General features: G+C 43.3%; 1 protein-coding gene across 3 annotated transcripts in view; it reads right to left on the bottom strand.

The window, feature by feature from the left end:
- The window catches only part of SLC35B3 (solute carrier family 35 member B3), a 107,983-nt gene that overhangs the window by 13,565 nt on the left and 73,021 nt on the right, over positions 1–21,397 (bottom strand). For all 3 annotated transcript variants that reach the window (XM_033934712.1, XM_033934710.1, XM_033934711.1), the window contains 3 exons: positions 18,978–19,075; positions 11,341–11,433; positions 5,548–5,659 (listed from right to left, as the gene is read on the bottom strand). In XM_033934712.1, the coding sequence (XP_033790603.1) occupies positions 5,548–5,659; positions 11,341–11,433; positions 18,978–19,075 (303 nt within the window). The remainder of the gene's footprint in view (positions 1–5,547; positions 5,660–11,340; positions 11,434–18,977; positions 19,076–21,397) is intronic.

Here is a 21,397-nt window from a genome sequence, read left to right as displayed (position 1 = left end):
GGGATTTCTCCAAAACCAGGTGTCTGATATGCTCAGCTGAAGTTAAAACAATCAATGAAGAAACAGTAATGTAGTCAAAATATTAACAAGCTTCTGAGAAGAACAATGAATGCAAGAAAATATAAACAGCCTGAACACTTATGGAGCTCAACTATTCTTCCCTTGTAATCCAATATAAGTCTCTTCTTACTCCAATAGCCTGACCATGAAGCTCGAGTCAGAAAGCAGACACATCAGATAAATTGCTGGGTGCGAGTTCAGCATACCATCTCTATCTACTGGAAGAGATATTATTCAAGGTAAGAATCTAATAGCTTTTTTCCAGTGCAATAAGGGTGGTATGCTGAACCATGGGGCCATACTAAGCAAACTCTAGGGTGAAATAAATGAGCCTGATCGAAGTACTCAGGACCCAAAAGCAGCATCCACTTGTGCTACGTCTATTCTGTAGTACTGTATTTGGTGAAGATATGAAGGGATAATTAGGTTGCTGATCTACAAATCTCCTCGGGTGAAATTGTCCAAGCTTTTGCCCAAGAGGTCACTTCTCTTGTCGAATGTGACTTCAAGACAGGCAGTTGTTTGCCACAACTGATGTATGCACAGAACATCACTCTATGAATCCATCTAGAGATGGTGACCTTGGAAGCGGAACCACCTCATCTGACTAGTTAACACAAAAAGATGATCTGAGAGACGAAACTCATTTGTCACTTTCAGGTAATGCAAGAGAACACTGGATGTCCAAAGCCTTTAAGGCATTGGACCCTGTGGGAGAAAATGTTGGCACTCTGACCTCCTGGTAAGAAGGAGGGAACAATACATAGAGCCACTCCTGCTTCCGTGATCCTGAAGAAAGGTTCTCTTCAGAACATGGCCTGCAATTCTGAGGCTTTCCTGGCAGAAGTAAGCAACCAAGACGACTGCTTTGACCGATAGATCAATGAGGGGAGCTTCCTGAAAAGGCTCATATGGAGTCTTGCTAAGTCCTTCTAAGACTATATTAAGATTCCATGATGGAAACGAATCTCGAATCAGCGACCTCAGTCTTAGGGCACCTTTCAAGAACCAGACTAAGTCCAGATGGGCCACTAGCAAAACTCTCTTCTCTTGACCCTGGAAGGAGAGCCCTGCTACTTGAACTTTAAGGGATGCCACTGCCAATCCTTTGTCAAAGCCCTCCTTGAAGGAACACTAGTACCGAAGAGATTGGGGCTTTGCCTGGGTCCAACTTTTCTCTGCTGCACCAGCAGTGAAATGTCTCCCATGCTTTAATATATGTTGAAACTGTCATTGGCTTTTTGGCTCTAAGGAGAGTAGCAATAACTACTTCTGAATATCCTTTTTTGGACAAGCGCTTCGCATCCAAGAGCCATGTCATAAGACTAAAGCGTCCCAGATCTAGTGCAAACAGCCCTGTGAGAGCAAGTCTGGGTGCATCTGGAATTTGATACTTTTCTCCTTCCGTAGGCATATAAGATACAAGTATCATGGGTGCCTAGGTCAATTTGGTGCTACCAGAACTACCACTCCCAGGTGTTTTTCTATTCGTCAGGTCACCTGGCCTATCATGGGTCAGGGAGAGAATACGTACAGTAGCCCAGTCTTTGGCCATGGCTGAACTAGGACATCTAGCCCTGCACTTCTGGGTTCGCATCTTCAACTGAAGAACCAAGTCGCCTTTTTGTTCTTTACAGTTGTCATGAGGTCAAACGTCAGATGACCCCCATTGTCTCACAAAGGCCTGGAATACTTTCAGGGACAATGACCACTTTCCTGGGTCTAATGTCTATCTGCTGAGATAATCCACTTGAATATTGTCCACCAGGGCCACGTGCATGCAGAGATCACCTGCAGGTGAGCTTCTGCCCAACAGAACACTGTTTTTGCCTTCTGCTGGAGTGGGGTGCTCCTGGTGCCTCCATGCCTGTTGACACAGGTCACCGCAGTGGCATTGTCAGAGATGACTTGGACTGCTTTGCCCTCCAGCATAGACTGTAGTCACTGCAGCGCAAGACAGATGGCTCACAGTTCCAGTTTGTTGATAGACCATTTCCACTGAGATGGAGTCCACTGTCCTTGAACTGGGTGATTGTTGCAATGAGCTTCCAGCCGAACAAGCTGGCATTCGTCGTTAGGATGACCCAGGAATCGATTCGGAGTGGGTTCTGCTTCACTAGAGACTTTGGGCGGAGCCACCAGCTCATACTGCTTCGGGCTGCTGCTGTTCAAGGGAGTAGAACTTGTAGGGAGTATCTCTGGGATGACTAGTGAGATGACAACTTGTCCTGGATGGCACCATCTCTTTTGTGAAATGTTGAATGGAAACGTGCTTGAGTATCCAGGAAACGATACAAAGATCAACATACAAAATGGATCACCCAATTATTACATATAATGTAATTTTAAAACAGAGGAGAAAAGACCTCAAAAAAACCCTGGAATATGATCAAACAGACCATAGCCAATTGGGGTTGGTTTTCATCACTGGTCAAAAAACCCCTGTGTAATTTTTAATTTTTCATGTGATTTTAAATTTATTCTTATCAAATATGTGTTGTATTTTTATGATTTTTTTATGTTTGAATCGCCAAAAATTTTTTTATCAAAATCTCTCTTGTTAATAATTGAGCATAAGGAACCAGCAGCTCTAAGTAAATTTCAATGTTTGAAAAAACACATTGCTTTTGAATATCAAGCACTTATCTTAGTAACCCGATGGAGGTCCCATCTGTTTCGCTCCAACGGACTTCTTCGGGGGTAACAATAGAGCTTGTGTGGTGCTGGTACATAATAATTTTTCAAATTGCTCACATATTGCCAGTGATCTTTAAGTATTGAGATCTCAGCCGGCTTCTATGGTTACTTCCCTCTATGTAAGACAGAGGGGAGCACAGTCACAGACCGTAGCTTAGTAAGTAGAATGCAGACTTAGTTCCGGACCCGTAAGTAAATACATGGTTCAAATATATAGCGTGTCTGTTAAAACTACGATAGGTGGGGGTTCCAGGTGTGTTTTCTTAGGACATACTAACGAAGAAGTTTTTAGTTACTAAGCAGTAACAGTATTATTGAAATAAAGATGGTTTTATTTGTTTCATTGTAGTATTGAAGCTAAACAACATGCTGTTCTGAAGAAGCTCTTATTAATTTCACAAGAGCGAAACAGAGATCCTACTCTGTGAACTGGGTGTGGGAAGTTCGTCGGCTCTTGAACTTGAGCTAAGTACCACACGTTTACAGCATAATTATTAGAGTAATAACTAGATAAACACAAATTTATTACAATTCAAACAACAGTATTAATTTTATACAACAAACAAAAAGGCTCATAGAGAAAATAAGACAATATTCGATGATAGCCCTGACACAGGTTCAACGGTTCATAGACAAGTCGGCGAAAGACAAAGGCGCACGCCGACAACTGAGCGCAAGACGGAGGCGCGCGCTGAAGAAAATTACAGTTTTTAGGGGCTCCGACGGGGGGTTTTGTTGGTGAGCCCCCCCAGTTTACTTAATAGAGATCACGCCGGCGTTGTGGGGGGCTTGGGGGGTTGTAACCCTCCACATTTTACTGTAAACAACTTTTTCCCTAAAAACAGGGAAAAAGTGAAGTTTTCAGTAAAATGTGGGGGGTTACAACCCCCCACAACGCGGCGCGATCTCTATTAAGTAAAGTGGGGTGTTCCCCCCCACACACCCCCGTCGGAGCCGTAAAAACAGTAATTTTGTGTGGCGCGCGCCTCCGCGCTGCGCTCAATTGTCTGCGCGCGCCTTTGTCCCGGCGCGCTTTTGACCTGACACCGGTTCAACAACCATGATTTGTTCTGGTTGCTGACCTTGGGCACTTGAGAAATTAAGTCTTCGTCTCTATTTGTGAGCCGGTTCTACTCCTTAGTTCCATTGTTGGCTCAGTTCAGGAGTTTGAGTACGGTTACTAATTTTGATTGAAACACTTTAAAACACACCTTCTCTCAACCGTAGCTCACAACCGACTGCCTAAAACAAACAAGTTGAAACTTGTCACAGTGTTACTAAGGTTCAATGCACCGCTTCCTGTATTGAAGATCCCTGCCTTTCTGTTGGATAGTACTCAGTAACAGCATTCATCATATTTTTTGATCACACTTTAGCAACACCCTCCAGCCCCTGACCCTATCTCTACCCACCTTTAAGAGACAGGAGCAGCAGCCACTTTTATCTGCTTCAGCATCGCTATCTTGAAAAGTGGCAGTGCCCAACACTGCTTGGTGCATCCTTGACACACCAACCGAGGCCAGTTTACCAAATAAGAGAATTTTTCCCTGGATGGGGGATGTCCCAGTAAGAGAAATTTTTGTTTATCTGACACACTGACTCCGTTCAGTGTGATGCTACCATTTTTCAAGATGGCAGCATGAAGGCAGGAGCACATGGGTATCCTTCCTGTCTCTTAGAGGTAAACTGGGGTGGGAGATGTGGCTAGACACCAGAGATTTTTTTTTTAATATCAGGGATGGCTGTGTTGGGGAAGGAGGGAGCTGCTAAACTACCATGAATTAATGAGGCTGATGCAGAAAAGTATGTCAGAGCAGGGGGTGGTTGATTAAAGGACAATGGGTCATCTCATGGAGGCTCGACTATGGCGGTATAGAAAAATAAAGTTATTATTATTATTCTGTCCTGAAGCAGATAGCAAACTCAGATCTGGTGGTAGTTTTCTTGTGTTGTGCTCCCTTAAAAATGTCTCTGCACTTACCATTTATTTTACTATGCTGTGTGCCAATGTCTACTCAGTGAGCAATTTATTTCCAGTGCTGAACCAGTTTCTGCATGTGTGACCAGTAACCTGCAAATATCCCTGCTATTAACCTCATGCTGCTGCCCATGATAGTTATCTGCATGAGCTCTCTCTATATGTCTGGTTATCAGATATCTAACAGGAAAACTTTCATTTGTAAGATTACCAAGCTCTTTCATCCAGGTGTAACATTATATGTTTGGAAATGACTGGCTAAGTAATAATATTATGCGTGCTTCATCTTATTCTATCTTTAGAAAATTAGTAAAAATGCAGTTTGATCAATTTCTAACCTAATGATTCACTGTTTTAATTTTTAATCTTGTATGTATTTCTGATGATTTGTATTGTATTTTTCCACTTGTTGTCCAGTACTTCTCACTGTAAACCGCCTCGAACTAGCATGGCTTTGGCGGTATACAAGAATAAATTATTATTATTATTATTATTATATTGCTGGAGCTCCCTTCATTTACAAAAGAGAGATACTATGCAGTGAAATGGAAATGATAGTGAATATGGTAGGTGCTAGCTGGACTAATAGCTCCTAATAGTTCCTAGGAAAATATTTGTATAATAAAGAAAACTGCTCTAAAGAAATGGCATGGGAGCAGCTCTGTAATTTTCTATAGTTTCAAAAATGTAGACTGCATTCTCCTCCTCCCCCCAGCATCAAGGTTGTATTAGCAGTCTTGACACCAACAAACTGTTTTCTCTGTAAAAGAAATTTAATTATAATGTGCTTAAGTGGCTTGGTTTGTACCTACCTGTTACAGCGACAAGTGCACCAAAAAGCTTAATCAAAGCCAGCACAAAGGAGATTCCAAAATATCCAGTGAGGGAAAAAAAGAATGCATAACCATAAGTTTGAACTGGATGCTGCAGAAAACAAACAAGCAGAATGACCATCATGAGGAAAAGAAAACAGACCTTGACATGCAGCAAAGATAGAATAAATCAACATATTAAAGTAAATTGCCTGCAACAAGCTGCTTAACTGTACACTAAGACATCTCATACAACTTCTTCATGTATAGAGATGAAAAGACAGATAGACCCACCCTAAATGTTAGGTGTTCTCTCTAGTATGCTAATAACTTAATAAAGGAATGAGCTGCTGCTGCTGCTGCTGAACGAGCGACTCATTTCCAAGGAGGTATTTCAGGACACCAACGTGCTCTGGTGCCATAGAACACCTCTTTGAGAATGAGTCACTCATGCATCAGCATTTATCGCTTGTTCTGCTTCCATGTCTATATCAGGGGTCTCAAAGTCCCTCCTCGAGGGCCGCAATCCAGTCGGGTTTTCAGGATTTCCCCAATGAATATGCATGAGATCTATGTGCATGGGGATCCAAGATGGCCGCAGCAACCGGTAATGGGAGAGATGCCTAGAGATTTTCTCCTAATTCATACAATGCCGAAAAGAAGGGGAAAAGGATCCGGTGGAGCCTCCCGATATCCCGGGATCCCTTCTGGTGGCATGATCGATGAAATCTTAAGACGTCTCACTGGAGGATTGGAGCAGTCCTGCTGTCGACGTCGGCAAGTGACGCCGAAGTGGATGACTTGGGGCTTGATACCACGCTGAGCCCAGACAACAGAGATCCACCCCCACCGCCACAGCAAGCAAGCTCTCCGCAGGAAGTTAGCATGCCCGAAGAGACAGGGCTCACACTGCGAGAGGCTAATTCAGCTGAGAGCTTGTTAATGGAGTCAGCGGGGGAAGTAGCTTCCCTGGAGCTACCTGTGGCTGGAAAATCTATGGAGGAGTGAGTGCAAGGGACTTTGGAAGTGAAGCCAGTACCTGGTAAGCCTGTTATGTCACTGCAGGACTTTTCTCTACTAACAAAACCACCAGAAGTAACGTTGGAGACTATTTGGGACTTAGTAGTGAACTTGGGTAAAACCTTGTCCCCACAAGTTAAAGAGATTGAAGGAAATTTAAAATTACAGAAAGAAGAAATTGTACAATTGAAGCAAGAAACTGAAATAGGTAAAAGTGAGATTGAAAAATTGAATATGGAATTGAAAATAATAAATAATTTTCAGGAAATGCAAATTAAAGATAGTAATAATATTCGGCGAAAACTAGAATCTCTCGAAAATTACAATCGAGCTAATAATCTGCGGATTTTAAACTTTCCTAAAAATCCCAGTACAACACCTCAAGATATGTTGAAGAGATATTTTCTTGAACTCTTGAATGTTCCAGAACAGTCATTACCTCCTTTTGTTAAAGTATATTACCTTCCAGATAAGAAACGACAGAACATTTAGATCAAGACCAAAATGATCAAGATAAGCCTCTCGATGTTTCCGAATTGTTAGAAACGCCAGAGGAAATATTAGTGAAACCAGCAACTTTATTAGTAACAGTGGCTTTTGCTCCTGATAAGGAATGGATAATGAGGTTATTTTTTAAAAATAAATCAAAAACATTTTTGGGACAAAAAATATTGATGTTTCCAGATGTCTCTAAAGATACTCAGAGAAGAAGGAGAGAATTTTTGCTAATGAGACTAGCAGTTACTTCTATGGGTGGAGTTTTCTTTTTGCGCTATCCGTGCAAGTACATAATCAGATACAAATCCTTTAAATATGTTTTCTTTAATCCATCTCAGTTGTCTGGTTTCTTATCTCTAAAACGCCTTGATAAAGTATAAGATATAACAACTTCATTTAATGTAGAATTATTCTCCTACCATTATAGGCTGTTCTTTTTCCTTTATTAACTAATTTGTTTGTATTATGTTTAGTCACTTAATGAATCTTGGAACCTCATAATTGAGGACTTGAGAATGACAGGAAATTTTCTGATCTTTTGGAAGTATATTCTTTATTTTATATTTTTTCAATTTCTGTCAATCTTTCTGTTCAAGATGATTATGTTTGGAAATGTATTTGAAAATTAAATAAAGACTTAATAATGAGATCTATGTGCATGCACTGCTTTCAATGAATATTCATTGGGGAAATCCTGAAAGCCCAACTGGATTGCAGCCCTCAAGGAGGGACTTTGAGATCCCTGGTCTATATGTATGAATAAGTATTAAGTAGTGTATAATGAACTAGAGTTTGTAGTCCTTGCACAATGGGCCTTTTCTGAGCACCTCTAGAAAAATATTCTGGCCCTGATTCTATAAATGACGCCGTTGTCGGAGGCTGCCTTAAAAACAGCCGCTGATGATATGTCAATCATGCGACAGCGCCGTTTACAAAATCATGGCTTTGGAAAAGGTAGGCACCGGAAATGTAAGCCAGGCTTTTCAAGGCCTACCTTTCCAGCACCTACTTTTTAAGTAAATTGCGCCTACAGAGGTGCTTTAAAACGCCTAATGCCACTTCCGTCATTAGCCACGCCTGACATCATATAACCCTGAAGTCTAGTGGCACTCCTCCCAACTCCCCCTTCTGCCTGACTTGAATTTAAAAATAAAGTCCCTGGTGGCCTCCTAACTGTAAAAAAATAAAATAAAATGGCTCCCTGGAGCTCAGTGGCTCACTGACCACTTTTGCAAGCCCCCTGAATCCCTGTACCTGAAGAGGTAGGAGCAATGCCCACTCGCTCCTGCTTCTAGTACTGTCATCCACATAATGCCAGTGCCCTGCTCTGAGCAGTGCACCCTCGATTGCAGTGGGTATGGCTACTCTGCATACACGGGAAAAATGTCTTGCTCAACCTTGGAGATTTAACATGACTGCACATTTAAAGCAGCAGAGCTTCTTAACTGGTGAAAGATAGTGCAAATTTGTGAGACTTTGGTTCTATTTAGGTCACCACTATTAAAATAATCATCTCTAAGAAAAGTCAGACCTAGAGAATGACATGGGGAAAAAATTTGTCCCCCGTCCCCGCGACTACTATCCCCACAGCATCCATACAAGCCTCAGTACTGCAATATTTAGCTTATTCTTTCCTTATAAATCAAAGTGCTGGCTGATGAACTAGAGAAAGATATGTTCAGCTGGCAGGGCTTTGTTTATAAATTTTTATAAACACAATATACTATTTTATCCTAAAGCGAAAAAAAAAAAAAAAAAAAAAAAAAAAGAAGAAAATATCAATTTTTTTTCTACTTTTGTTGTCTGGTTTCTGCTTTCCTCATCTTCTCATTAAATTCCTTCCATCCTCTGTCTGTCTTCTCTCTGCGCCTTCCATTTGTTCTGTTACTGTGCCTCTCCCTTCACCTTCCCCAATTGGTCTGGCACCCATCTTCTTCCCTCCGCTCCCCCATAGGCTGACATCTCTGTCTTCTTCCCTTCCAGCGTCTTCTCCCCACTCTCTGTTCCCCATTTCCCTTCAGCGTCCTTCCAGCGTCTTCTCCCCACTCTCTGTTCCCCATTTCCCTTCAGCGTCTTCTCCTCACCCTCTGTTCCCCATTTCCCTTCAGCATCTTCTCCTCACCCTCTGTTCCCCATTTCCCTTCAGCATCTTCTCTCTGCGCCTTCCATTTGCTCTGTTACTGTGCCTCTCCCTTCACCCCCCCAATTGGTCTGGCACCCATCTTCTTCCCTCTGCTCCCCCCATAGGCTGACATCTCCTTCCCTTCCAGCGTCTTCTCCCCACTCTCTGTTCCCCATTTCCCTTCAGCGTCTTATCCCCATTCTCTCTTGTCCATTTCTCTTCAGCATCTTCTCCCCACTCTCTCTTGCCCATTTCTCTTCAGCATCTTCTCTCCACCCCATTTCCCATCAGCATCTTCTCTCCACTCTCCACCCCATTTCCCTTCAGCATTTTCTCTCCACCCCATTTCCCTTCAGCGTCTTCTCTCCACCCTCCACCACATTTCCCTTCAGCATTTTCTCTCCACCCCATTTCCCTTCAGCATCTTCTCCCCACTTCTCGTCTCCATTTCCTTTCAGCATCTTCTCCCCACTTCTCATCTCCAATTCCTTTCAGCATGCCTGGTCCAGCAGCCTCCCTCCCTGCCAATCACCCTGAATCTTAGCAGCATCCATTAAAATAAAAACATCTTGGGTGCAATCCAAGATGACGTTAGTACCTGACACGCTCTAAAAGCCCCTTCCTCTCCCATAGACAGGGTGTAGCAGCTCACTGCTGAACACTCCCTCCCTTCCCCTTACCGCGGCGACCCTCCAGCTCCTCGTCTACCAGCTGCCCAAGCTGGCCCCCATCAAGTCATGCATGGCTGCTGAATCCTCTTCCCCCAACAACGAAAAACACTGAACACTCCCTTCTTTCTCCTTACCTTACCGCGGCGACCCTCCGCTCCTCCTCTTCTCCAGCTGCCCGAGCTGGCCTCCATCAGGTCGTGTGCGGCCGCAGAAACCTCTTCCCCGACACAACCGGAAACAGGAAGTTGCATCAGAGGAGAAGTTTAAGCAGCCATACCTGACCAGACGAAAGTTTGCTCGGGCAGTTGGGAGGCGGCAAAAACCCAGAAAATCGCCAAGATAAGGTGAGGGGAAGAGAGGAAGATGCATGTCCAATCGGTGACCACACAAGTTCGCTCTTATAACTGCAGAGACAAGGTCATTCACCGCTCCACGGGGCAGTGAATGGCCTTGTCCCCATACTCGTGGCAGCGACGACTTTTTCTTACACCGTTTCGGCGGGTAACAGCCACCGTGCCAATCTCTAGTCAGACCTTCTTAAGGAAGCTTAACTAGCAAATAAGTTGCAGGGAAAAGCAGGAATAACAGCAGACAACACGGAAGAACAGTGTAGGTATGGGATTGAGGGTAAGAAAGGCTGATGGAAAACATTTTAGAATGTAAAAGGGAGAACAGAGCTGAAGTAAAAGCAAGACTGTGTGTCTGTAGCTCTCTAACTACTGCTCCTGAATTCCTCTGCAGGCCATTGTGCAATTATAAACAAACCACTGCCAGTTACCCCAACAACATCAAAAACTATAGTACCACACTTGACTAGCTACACAAGACAACCGGAACAACCACCCCATCACAATCACTCACCCCCACTTTCCCGAGCAAAGCTCAGACTTCCAGGTATTATAATAGTAAGAGGCATGGTCTTATAGGCTGAATTACTAATCTTTACTAGGTATGCTTTATAAATGAATTATGTGCTGCTTTCGTATTGTGTGGTCCAGCAAGTCTTCTATTCTCTACAAATGTAACATTTGCAGTACCTAGTAGCATTGCTGGTGTAATAAAATATCATCTTGGTGACTACTTGATAATTGTATAATCCAGTCATGAGCAACACGTCATCTGTTAGTATCCTGACAATATAAGCCAGGGGGAGGGAGGTGGGGTTTGAACAACATTTTTTTCCCTAGAAATTGACTTTAGCTTGGTGAAGTCCACTACCTTAGCACAGACGTGTAGCCCAAATACAAAAGAAGGAAACAAAAAGAGAAAAACAACCCCTCCAAAAAAATCCAACAAAGAGGGTGATGATCACATGAGCTTAACATCAGGATCTCTGGTGATCCACATGATTTAACAAGAAAAAAGTATGCCATGATGTTTTGGAGCTTCCTACTAGTTAACTCCCTATCAACAGGTAGATGCATAAACTACAGTATCAATATGTGAATTAGGACTAATTTGCTTTTTTTTATTTTTTTTTACCTTTGAGCAAAAGGCAACCGCAGAGGATATTCCACTGGTGAAAAGCAATCCAAATAAAATGTACACAAAACCTATTGAATAGGAATATAAAACCTGAAATAGATGAATTAAGAATATATTACACAGAGATTAAGCACAATAACTGAACAAATAACAGAGAAGCTGAAAAAAGCTAAGTCAGAACAACACACTGAAGTATTCTGTTCTCACAGGATCTGCTTTGCTTTCTATGGTCCTTTTTATCAGTCTCATCTCCAAAACTACTGCAGATTTAAGTTGTTCCTGCTCTTCATAAAGAGCTGAAGATGCTGCTTATACTCACTGTAACTAAATCAAATTTAGGGATTACAAGGGCAATTTTCAAAGCCATTTATCCATGCATATTCCAGTTTATCCAGATAAACAGGCCATCTTCAATCGCCCTTCCTCATATTGGCGAATATGCATGGTTCTCTTCAATGTGTGCATTTTTAGCCAGATTATAAGGGGGTTTACCAAGAGGCATGCTTAGGTTAGGGCCCAATGTAATAAGCTGCATAAACCTTTTAGCAAAATGATATTCCTGCACTCATATTTTACTCCCAATACAATATTACATCTAGTGCTCAAAACTGTACACACGCTTAAATTGTGCATATCATTTAATTGCTTAACAAGCCAATTAGTATCAATAATTGGGTGCAATTACTGGCACTAATTGGCAATAATTACAATTTACATATGCCTTTATAATTACTATTCTCTAAAAATGTGTGCACCCAACTTTGTTTATAGAACAGAAGTTAGCGTGCTTTTTCTGGTACCCTTATGGTAGCCTTGTCGTATATGTGTACGCGTGCGCACCAGAGGCCTAGTCAGAGGGTAGTAGGGGAAGAAAGAGTGGCACCTCAGAATACTGTTCAGACTACTGCCCCACCCCCTAAAACACACACAATATATCCTCCTAGGCTATATAAGAATAAACCAGGGCTTTGGAATGCCTGACATACTCTTCAGTATTGTTGCAAATTTTGTTGTTACCGTTTATACTCTAATATAAACAGATTTCTGGGCCCAAAAAAATGGCCCAAATATGCGGGTCTCAGTATATATTCAGGTCAGCGCTGACCAGCAGTCCTCCTGAACCTGTTGCAGGCATCTGCCAGGCCTGCCATGAAACCTGGTGGTAGAGCGGTGGACAGGGACAGGAGGAATTCCCTCCGTCTCTTGTCCCGGCTAACTCTACTAACTTTTATCTCCCTCCCCCTTCCCGGGGTACCTTTTAAATCCCTGGCGGTCCAGTGGTAGGCTGGGACAGCAGGAAGTCCTCATGTCCCTGTCCCAGACATTTCTAAGAATGTTTACTTCCCCCATGTACCTTTAGAATCCCTGGTGGTCCAGCAGTGAACAGCAGCAGACACGACATTCCTTCATTCCTACCCGTGCAGAATGCGACCACAAGAACTCACTGCATCCAATCAGCTAGCAGCTCTGCAAGGGCAGGAGTGGAAGGTTGCTCCTGCCTGTGCAGAGCTGCTAACTGATTGGCTGCCGTAAACTTGTGGCAGCCAATCAGCTAGCAGCTTTGCATGGGCAGGAGTGACATTCCTTCGCTCCTGCAGAGCCACTAACTGATTGGCTGCCGTGAGTTCTCACGGTCATAGAAACATAGAAGATGACGGCAGAAAAGGGCTACAGCCCATCAAGTCTGCCCACTCTGCTTACCTACCCCCTGTCTATGCCCTAATGACCCAATTTCCTTATCTTGACCCTCGTAGGGATCCCACATGGGTATCCCATTTATTCTTAAAGTCTGGCACGCTGTCTGCCTCGATCACCTGCACTGGAAGCTTGTTCCAATGATCAACCACTCTCTCTGTGAAGAAATACTTTCTGGTGTCGCCATGAAATTTTCCGCCCCTGAGTTTGAGCGGGTGCCCTCTTGTGGCCGAGGGTCCCTTGAGAAAGAAAATATCATCTTCCACTTCGACACGTCCCGTGAGGTACTTAAATGTTTCGATCATGTCTCCCCTCTCCCTACGTTCCTCGAGAGTGTAGAGCTGCAATTTGTTCAGTCTCTCTTCGTACGAGAGACCCTTGAGCCCCAAGATCATCCTGGTGGCTGTCCGCTGAACCGATTCAATTCTGCACACATCTTTACTGTAATGTGGCCTCCAGAATTGCACACAGTACTCCAGATGAGGTCTCACCATGGCCCTGTACAACGGCATTATGACTTCAGGCTTTCGGCTGATGAAACTTCTATTGATACAACCCAATATCTGCCTTGCCTTAGATGAAGCCTTCTCCACTTGATTGGCAGTTTTCATGTCTGCACTGATGATTACTCCTAAATCTCGTTCTGCTGAAGTCCTAGTTAAAGTTTCTCCGTTCAAGAAGTACGTCCTGCATGGATTTCTGCTTCCGAGGTGCATGACCTTACATTTCTTAGCATTGAAGCCCAGCTGCCAGGTTGAGAACCAACTTTTCAATGTAAGCAGGTCCTGCGCCATATAATTCTGTAAACTGCATTCACTTACTATATTACATAGTTTGGTGTCATTGGCGAATAGTGTTATTTTACCTTGAAGCCCTTGAGTCAGATCCCCTATGAATATATTGAAAAGGAGTGGACCCAGGACCGAGCCCTGCGGCATTCCACTGGTCACCTCCGATGTTTTAGAGAGGGTACCATTAACCACCACCCTCTGAAGTCTGCCACTCAGCCAATCATTGACCCATGCAGTTAGTGTCTCTCCTAACCCCATCGATTCCATCTTGCTTAGCAGCCTGCGGTGTGGGACACTGTCAAAAGCTTTACTGAAGTCCAGGTACACGACTCTCCCAAGTCCAACTTTCTTATTACCCAGTCACAGAAGCTGATGAGATTGGATTGGCAGGACCTACCCTTGGTGAATCCATGCTGACTGGGATCCCGAAGATTTCCTTCATTCAAGATCGTGTCCAATTTGCTTTTAATTAGTGTTTCCATGAGTTTGCACACTATTGATGTGAGACTCACCGGTCTATAATTCGCAGCCTCTGCCCTGCAACCCTTTTTATGCAGAGGAACGACATTAGCTAATTTCCAGTCCAGGGGAACTTTCCCCTTACTTAGGGAGAGATTGAATAGCTCAGCCAACGGTTTCGCCAAGACATCGCTCAATTCTCTGAGCACTCTTGGGTGCAAATTGTCTGGTCCCATGGCTTTGTTCACCTTGAGTCTTGCCAGTTCACTGTAAACTTCATCTGGTGTGAACTCAAAATTCTGAAACGGGTCTTCTGTGCTTTGTGTTGCCTTCAACTGCGAACCGTGTCCCGGTGCCTCACAGGTGAAGACTGAGCAGAAGTATTCATTCAGTAGTTCGGCTTTATCGGAATCTGCTTCCACGTAACTTCCGTCCGGTCTTCTAAGGCGTACTATCCCGCCTGAATTCCTTTTTCTGTCACTAATATACCTGAAGAAGGATTTGTCCCCCTTTTTAATGTTTTTTGCCAGAATTTCTTCCACTCGAAGTTTTGCCTCCCTAACTGCCATTTTGACCGCTGTAGACCTGGTCCTATATTCTACTTTTGCCTCTCTTTTCTCCGTGCGCTTGTAGGAGAGAAACGCTTTTTTCTTCTCCTTAATGAGGTGCGAGATCTCCGCGGTGAACCATTGGGGTTTATTGTTTCTTTGTCGTTTATTTACTGATTTTATGAAGCGGCTAGTTGCTTCATGTATGGTTGATTTCAGTGTTAACCACTTAGCTTGGTCCTGCAGCGTCTGATGGACGAAATCTCCCATGCGTGCAAAGTCTGTGCCCCGGAAATTGAGTACTTTTGTTTTCGTGTTTGATCTAGGGAAGCCTTTCTTAAGGTTGAACCATACTATGTTGTGGTCGCTGGAGGCTAGCGTATCTCCTACTGAGACCTCTGAGACGCTTTCCCCGTTGGTGAGTACCAGGTCGAGGATCGCCTGGGCCCTAGTGGGCTCCGTTACCATTTGTTTGAGACGTGCTCCCTTTATGGAGGTTAAGAGCCTCCTGCTACCGCTGGTTGTCGCTGAAAATGAGTTCCAGTCTGCATCAGACATATTGAAGTCCCCTAGCAGTACAGCTTCTCCTTGTAGAGTGATATTCTCTATGTCTTCAATTAATTCTGCGTCCATGTCTTCCAGTTGTCTTGGGGGTCTGCATACCACACCTAGATACAGGCATTTTTCTTTGCCTCTTGCCAGGTTTACCCAGAGGGACTCCCCGGTGTACTTGACATCTGTGATCCTGGTGGTTTTAATGTCCTCTTTAATGTATAGAGCTACCCCCCTCCTAACCTGCCCTCTCTGTCCTGACAAAGTAGATTGTAGCCCGGTATAGCCATATCCCACCCATGTGAATCCGTGAACCAAGTTTCAGATATTGCCACCACATCTAGGTCGGAATTCCTTATTTCAGCCTCCAATTCTAGAATTTTGTTACCTAAACTGTGTGCATTGACATACATGGCCCTCCATATCTTGTGTTTGCTAAGTCCCTGTGAGGCGTATCCTACCCGAGTCGGTGTGACTCCTAAAGAACTGTTTGCAATGTGGGTACTTACCTTGGACATGGAAGCGGAGTTTCGACTCACCTCATCAGGATAATTCCTTTCTGCACTAATATGTGAATGGGTACCCTCCCCCGACTTACCTAGTTTAAAGCCCTGTGAAGCAGGCGGGCTAGTCGGTGTCCAAAGACGTTCTTACCCCTACTGGTCAGATGGAGTCCGTCTGGTCCCTGAAGTCCTTGTAGCGCTTCCCCATGGTTTAGGAATCCGAAGTTCATATCCCGGCACCATCCCTGTAGCCACTCGTTCGTCCTCTGGATATGTTCATCTCTGGCTCTTCCCTTGCCTCTAACTGGGAGGATCGATGAGAAAACCACCTGCGCTCCTGTCCGCTTCAGCCTCTCACCCAGTGCTCCAAAGTCTCTGGTGATGGTCTCCGGTGTGTTCCTGGCAGTGTCGTTGGTTCCTATGTGGACAAGAAGCATAGGAAAGTGGTCTCGGGGCGTGAGTAGTCTATCCAGATTGGCGGTGATATCTTGTATCCTGGCTCCAGGCAGACGGCAGACCTCCCTAGATTGCATATCCGGTCTGCAAATTGGTCCCTCGGTGCCCCTCAGCATGAAATCCCCGATGACTATTACTCTGCGCTTCTTTGGGGAGAGCCGGTCAGTTGTCCCTGGAGATGGAGCTGTGTGTTGGGCCTGCTCCTGTTCCTCATTGGCAGTTCCTTCCTGAAGAATCTGGAATCTGTTCCGCAGGGTGAGTTGAGGGGTTGATGTATAGCTGCCCTGTTTGTAAGAAGAAGGAGAAGATGAAGAGATTGAAAAGGGGGGGGGGGGGGTCTCCTATGTTTGCCCGTGGAGGAGGTCACCAGCTGCCAGGAGTCAGTGCCGCTAGCCATTTCCTGTATCCCAATTGTTGGCAACCAATCAACCAGCGGCTCTGCATGGGCAGGAGCAAAGGAAGGTTGCTTTTGCCGCAGTTCACCGCTGGACCACCAGGGATTTTAAAGGTGTGAGGAGGAGGAGAAGGCGGGAGGAAGGTAAAAATTCTTAGAATTGGCTGTGATAGGAGGTGGGAGGGATCCTTGTTGTCCCAGTCCACCACTGGACCACTAGGACTTACGGCAGGCCCGGTAGAGGCCTGCAAAACATCGGGAGAGAGGGACGGAACCTGGCAGGGAGAGAGGGAGGGGGGGTTGGATGCAGAGCATTGCAGAGCAGGGAGGGTGGGAGGGGGAAGAGGGTGCAGAGCCTGGCAGGAAAGTGCAAGTCAAGGCACTGCACTTGAATATTAACCCCCCTGGTTTATATTCAACCTTTTTTCCTTTGGGGGGGGGAAGGTTAACTTGGTTTATATTTGGGTTGGTTTATATTTGAGTATATACGGTATGTAGCCTTCGAGAATAATATTAAAAAATAATAGAGGCCACCACTCTCCCAAGCATCTACCTATCCTCCCTTCTTGAAGCCATTATTCTTTTTATTCTCCTCCTGTTCTGTGATCACAGCACTCTCCTGAGAGAGACCCCATCTTATATTTTCTCTTCAGCAGGCATCTGTACCCCTAACTATGAGGCTTCCTCCTTTCTAGCTAAGTCAAACCACAAGCTGCTGCTATACCCAACACCACCTCCTTATTCTGCTGCATGGGGAAACAAAAACACTGGAGCTCCAGCAATATTTGCAACACTGGGCCTTTGATGAGGATATCAACAAACACATTCACAGCTACAGGACAACACATTATTAACCTTCTTCATTTAAATAAATAATTGTCAATGATAGACAGGCCAGATTTATGGGGCCTATGGCCTGATTTTAGTTCCCGGATCTTAGTTTACCTACATCTACTCTGTGAACCAAAATAAACCACACCAAAATGTGTTTTGTTCCACCCTCCCAGAACTCAGCCAATTCTTATGAAATTTAGTATGTCGTGTCCTGAATGAAGTTGATGTAAAATGTTGTAAAATATTTCACACCGAACCACATTACCTTGGGAAAATGAACTGTGAACTATATAAAAACACAACAAAATGTTTTATGGCATATCTTGTAGCAAAATGTAAAATCAAAAAATGATGTTTCAATTAAGCAGATATTCGAAGTGCGCTCCCTTTGCATGAAGGCATACCCTGAGCCTTGGCCGCCACTGATCTATGGACTTGTCAACGCTCTGCTTCACCTCAGCCCAAACAGAGATGTTTCAGTTTTGTTGAAGGCACGTACAGGTGATCATTCTGTGTGTTAATCGGTGGAGCTACTGTAAATATCTTTTCATCTGTAAACCAGATGAAGCTGACGCTGTGCTCTGCGTACTTGGTTAAAAGCTGCTTGCACTGTTTCAGGCATGTGTCTTTGATGTGTAAAGTTAACTCTTGGACACAACGCTTTTTAAGACACTTTAATTTCAAATCATCATGAATTATCCTAACCAGAGTTGTCTGGCTTATTCCTGGCTTCTTTTGATATTTAGCGAGTTGTTCGGTGTGTTTGCGGCACATTCTCCTGGCTCAGCACAAGATCGTGTATAACATCAATGTGCTCTTGAGTGTGAATCGAGCACAGTCATCCGCTGCCTGGTTTACGATCCACAGTGCCCATTGCTCAGATCTTGCGTAGAAGCACATCAAGGCTGTTTTTGTTTCAACTTTCTGTGGGAACTCTTTAAACAATCCTTGACTGCTGTAACCTTTTAGCAGTACCAAGTTCTTTATCAGAAATCAGTCTTCTGCAGTGAAAACCATTTTGATACAGAGGCTGTTTACAAACTTGTCCGCTTCTGCGCATATTCTTTTCACAAGGTAGTGTTGTGGAAGGAAATATTTACCACATTTTACATCAACTTCATTCAGGACATGATACACTAAATTTCATAAGAATTGGCTGAGTTCTGTGGAAGATACAACAGAAAACATTTTGGTGTGTTTTTTTCGTCTCACAGCATACTATATGACACTACCCCCCCCCCCCCAAAGGTATTAATATTTTAGCAAGTATTGATAGTCTTATAATAGCATCATCTCTACCCAAGATTGTCGTCTACCTTTTCAACTAATTTTTATCTTGTTCAAGGAAAATGAGTTCTATATCCATATATTAGAAAATGCAAAAGAAGTGAGAAATATTTACCATTTCTGAATTAGAACCATTATACAACTTCATAGCTTTTTCCTGTACATTTCCTATAACTGCATCAGCACAAAGAGCCATAGATATAAGGATGATGCCTTTATGAAAACATAGAAAACATATCTTAATGATTTCAATAACACATATAAGGAAAAACTTAAAATGATGGAATTCAGTATGCCATATATATATAAAATGGAGCGCACAATAGCAACACAGAAAGGTTACTTTGGTAAATTTCAGAAGATTTGGTGACAATTAGCAGATTTTTGTAATGATTAATAACATTTTCCCATAATAAGATATTTGTTAAGTGGGGATAGGGGTGGGTATTATTTTATTTATCTCATAATATGTATGAATTAATTAATACATTTTGATGTATTAGGTTAGATTTTCTGAAATAGGTAGGGAGGGATTGGGGGTTTTCTATTTTATTTACATTTGTCATATATATTAAATGTATTACATAATATTTAAATCATTATAAAATATGAATATAAGTATGATATATTGTACTTAAAGTGTTCATGAAGAAAATCAAGTGTGTATTTATAAGATTATATGAATTTTTCTGATACACTTGTTGTAATATGCAAAACTGAATAAAGAAATTAAAAAAAAAAATAAAAAATTCATAAATATAGAATATATAAGAAACAAGCTTGTTAGGCTAAATTTCAATATGTACCATGCAACAAGTGACACTACAAGTGGTTCCCTCAAAGACTGACTGACTGACTGACTGACTGACTGAGAAGATAAAGCTTATCGTAGCCCCAATAAAATCAAAGCAGATAAATAAGACCTCATTCTATAAACTTGCTTGAACATTTACTACTATTACTTATCATTTCTATAGCGCTACTATAACATCATATTCACAGAAGTGAAGCTCTAAAAAGTGTTTTGATATGGAGTAGCAATCAACTACATTTGTGGTGAATCACGTGGTGTTTCTTTCTAGAACTCAAAACTGAACAGCAAGCTGAAAAGTCTAACTACTGTCCTACAGAATTTTAACTTCCAAGATAGCATAGCCTTTATTACAAACAAAGAAGAAAAAAAACATTAAAAAAAATTTCCTTGCTGTTTTAAACATTCCAGACAGATGTACGAGGCTTTCTCAGCAACTATTAAAATTTGATAGGGTGGTGAAGTTTAAATGTTTATTTAACTAGTTGCTTAAAGTTTTTGCCATAAATTAACCAGGCCAACTGTAGTATTATACTGTAAGTTTGTTCTTGAGGCAATAGAACATTAAAGGGCCAATTCTATAAGAAGCGCCCAAAAGTTAGGTGCCTAATTAGGCACTGTTCAGCGCGATTCAAGTAAAACTGGGTGCTGTTTAATGAATCACACTGTGCGGCACCCATTTTGGAGGTGTCCAATAAATAGGCCAGCTCTAGACACAACTAAAAGTTAGGCGCCTGTGTGAGCGCTTAAGCACGCTTAAGAGCAGCGATTCTGCAACAAGGCGCCTAACAGGTAGCCCCACCCACACCTAACATGAATAGCACCTATTTTTTTGAAGGCCGCCTACATTTTTAGAGGCGCCTTATTGCAGAATCGCTCTTTCTTGATAGGCACCTAAGTTTCAATTATTGCTGATCAAAAAGCTCAATTGAACTTGTTAATCAAGGTAGATAGGCGCCTATCTGGTTGGGCACCTCCAAAATAGGTTATAGAATTTGGTCTTAAGTGACATAAGATCACAAAAACATCAGTGAGATCTGAACCCTGGCTTCCCTGGTTCTCAGCTCACTGCTCGAAACATTAATAAAGTGTTCTTTCACTTGTGGACGTGATTTCCCATCTATGTTTAAATCACACTGCCTTTCAAAAGTCAGGAATGCAGATATCAAGTGGAATAGGAGCACAATGCAAGGAATACAAAATAGCAGTCACACCCCTAAATTGAGTTACACAGGCTTATTTTAGCATTTGGTGGTGATAAAAACTATTACAGTCAAACCTCGGTTTGCGAGTAACGCAGTTTGCGAGTGTTTTGCAAGACAAGCAAAACATTTTCACAAATCATGACTTGCAAACCGAGCATTGACTCGATTTGTGAGTCCCCCTGCCCGCGAACTGGCATCGCCCCCCCCTGCCCGCAAATGCCACACCCCCAAACTGAAGCCTTACCCCCATCTGGCACCGGCACGTAGCACCAACCCACAGAAGGTGCCGGTGCCCGAGAATCTCAGAGAGAGGAGGGAGCCAGAAGGCCTTGAGCATGCACAGATACTCAAGGCCCAGTCCGGCAAGCAGCACGATCTTCGGGCACCGGCACCTTCTATGGGTTCGTGCTGTGTGCTGGTGCCAGATGGGGGTAAGTCTTCAGTTTGGGTGGGCGTTCGCGAGGGGGGGCGATGCCGGTTTGCGGGGGAGGGGGGGATGTGAAAGCGCACCAATGGCCT

Source organism: Geotrypetes seraphini, chromosome 2, assembly GCF_902459505.1.
Source record: "Geotrypetes seraphini chromosome 2, aGeoSer1.1, whole genome shotgun sequence".
NCBI lineage: Eukaryota > Metazoa > Chordata > Amphibia > Gymnophiona > Dermophiidae > Geotrypetes > Geotrypetes seraphini.
The sequence above is the reverse complement of the archived record's forward strand: the minus strand, read 5'-3'. Positions and strand labels throughout refer to the sequence as shown.